Source organism: Mus caroli, unplaced genomic scaffold, assembly GCF_900094665.2.
Source record: "Mus caroli unplaced genomic scaffold, CAROLI_EIJ_v1.1 scaffold_17855_1, whole genome shotgun sequence".
Taxonomy (NCBI): Eukaryota; Metazoa; Chordata; class Mammalia; order Rodentia; family Muridae; genus Mus; species Mus caroli.
The window spans coordinates 12136-13491 of NW_018389809.1; the positions used below are offsets into that span (position 1 = coordinate 12136).

Here is a 1356-nt window from a genome sequence, read left to right on the forward strand (position 1 = left end):
GAGTAATTGATCAGTCCAGATGATCTTTCTGATTTGGAGAATGACTTGACCTCTCCAGATCACATGGGGGATATGCAGTATGACAAATATTGATGCATACATTGTGTTAAATGTAAAGAGGATACTAATAATCCTCAAGGAAGAATGTTGCTTATCAATAGACAATGACTAAATCTGGCCCTGAGCTCTCCTTGGGTTTGGGTATATTCTGGTAGTATATATAGGAGGTAGAAAGTTGAATGAAGCCAACACTCAGGTGAAGCAGATTTCCTGACTTGGAGCCTACATTGTGGTGGATCTTCTCAGAAATGCAGCTGACTTTGACTCTTTCAGGCTCAGGTAGGTTGCCATTCATCATGTACCTCTCAGTTAACCTTAATATTGCGGACATATTCAAGATGTGTTTGGAGTGTGGATTTACTTTTGGATGTGATGCGGTTTTTGTTTGTTTCTTTCTTTCTTTGTTTTGTTTTCTGTTTTGTCAAAGTGCCTCTTAAATATTTGTATTTAGACCTATTGATTACAGTAACAATTAATTCGTGTATTGAAAGAAACATTTTACAGTGTTTCTGGTTAATGGTGGAGATTTGAATGTAGTAAAACAGTCTCAGATAATTATCTGAGGTTTCTGTTTCATGCTTACTCAAAGCTCCATGTGTTTACAAACTACATGAAGAGCTACTTTGGAACAAATGCACACTGTGAGATGTCTCCTACATTTTCATTTCTGTAATCGAGAAATGTCACCATTTTCCTGTATTTTCTGAGTTATAAGCAATAGCAAACCAAATATAATGGCTGAGGACCCTCAGAAAAGACAGCATCCTAAGAAAATCCATCTGTTGTAACCACATATGCATAGATTATTTCAGTTTGTTTCTCTGACAGCAGGAATGCAATTGTTGCTGCTGGTGTCAAGTCTACTCCTTTGGGAGAATGTGTCCTCCAAACCAACTGCCATGGTGCCCACTGAAGACCTGTATACTCGTTTGGCTGAACTGTCTCATAAAACATTTATCTTGACTGCAGATGTGTATAGGGAATTTGTAAGTAATGCCCTTGCCTCTGTATTCTTATCTAAAGGGGCCTTCAACTAACTAAACACTAATAAAATTGGAATGTTTTATGTATATAGTACCAAATAATTCACTTGTTATAGGTAATGAATTCATAGACCAAAATGTGGAATGGGCAGAATATGAAGTTTCATTAAAATATCAAAACAATTGTAAAGAATTAAATGACATTTTAAATTTTTCTATAACTTTAAAAATAATAACTTGTTTTGAACTTTGTCACAGGAACATTGATTTCCTGGTAATTTACCCATGGGTTCTGTCTTCATGACCATTTTAT

The 1356-nt window shown here is 35.6% G+C and overlaps 1 protein-coding gene across 1 annotated transcript in view; it reads left to right on the forward strand.

Moving 5' to 3' along the window:
• Positions 1–271: 271 nt before the first annotated feature.
• Positions 272–1356, forward strand: part of LOC110288311 (prolactin-3D1-like) — a gene marked incomplete at its 3' end in the record, with an annotated part of 4344 nt that continues 3259 nt past the window's right edge. The window contains exons 1-2 of the mRNA XM_029473833.1: positions 272–339; positions 889–1046. Of these exons, the coding sequence (XP_029329693.1) occupies positions 309–339; positions 889–1046 (189 nt within the window). The remainder of the gene's footprint in view (positions 340–888; positions 1047–1356) is intronic.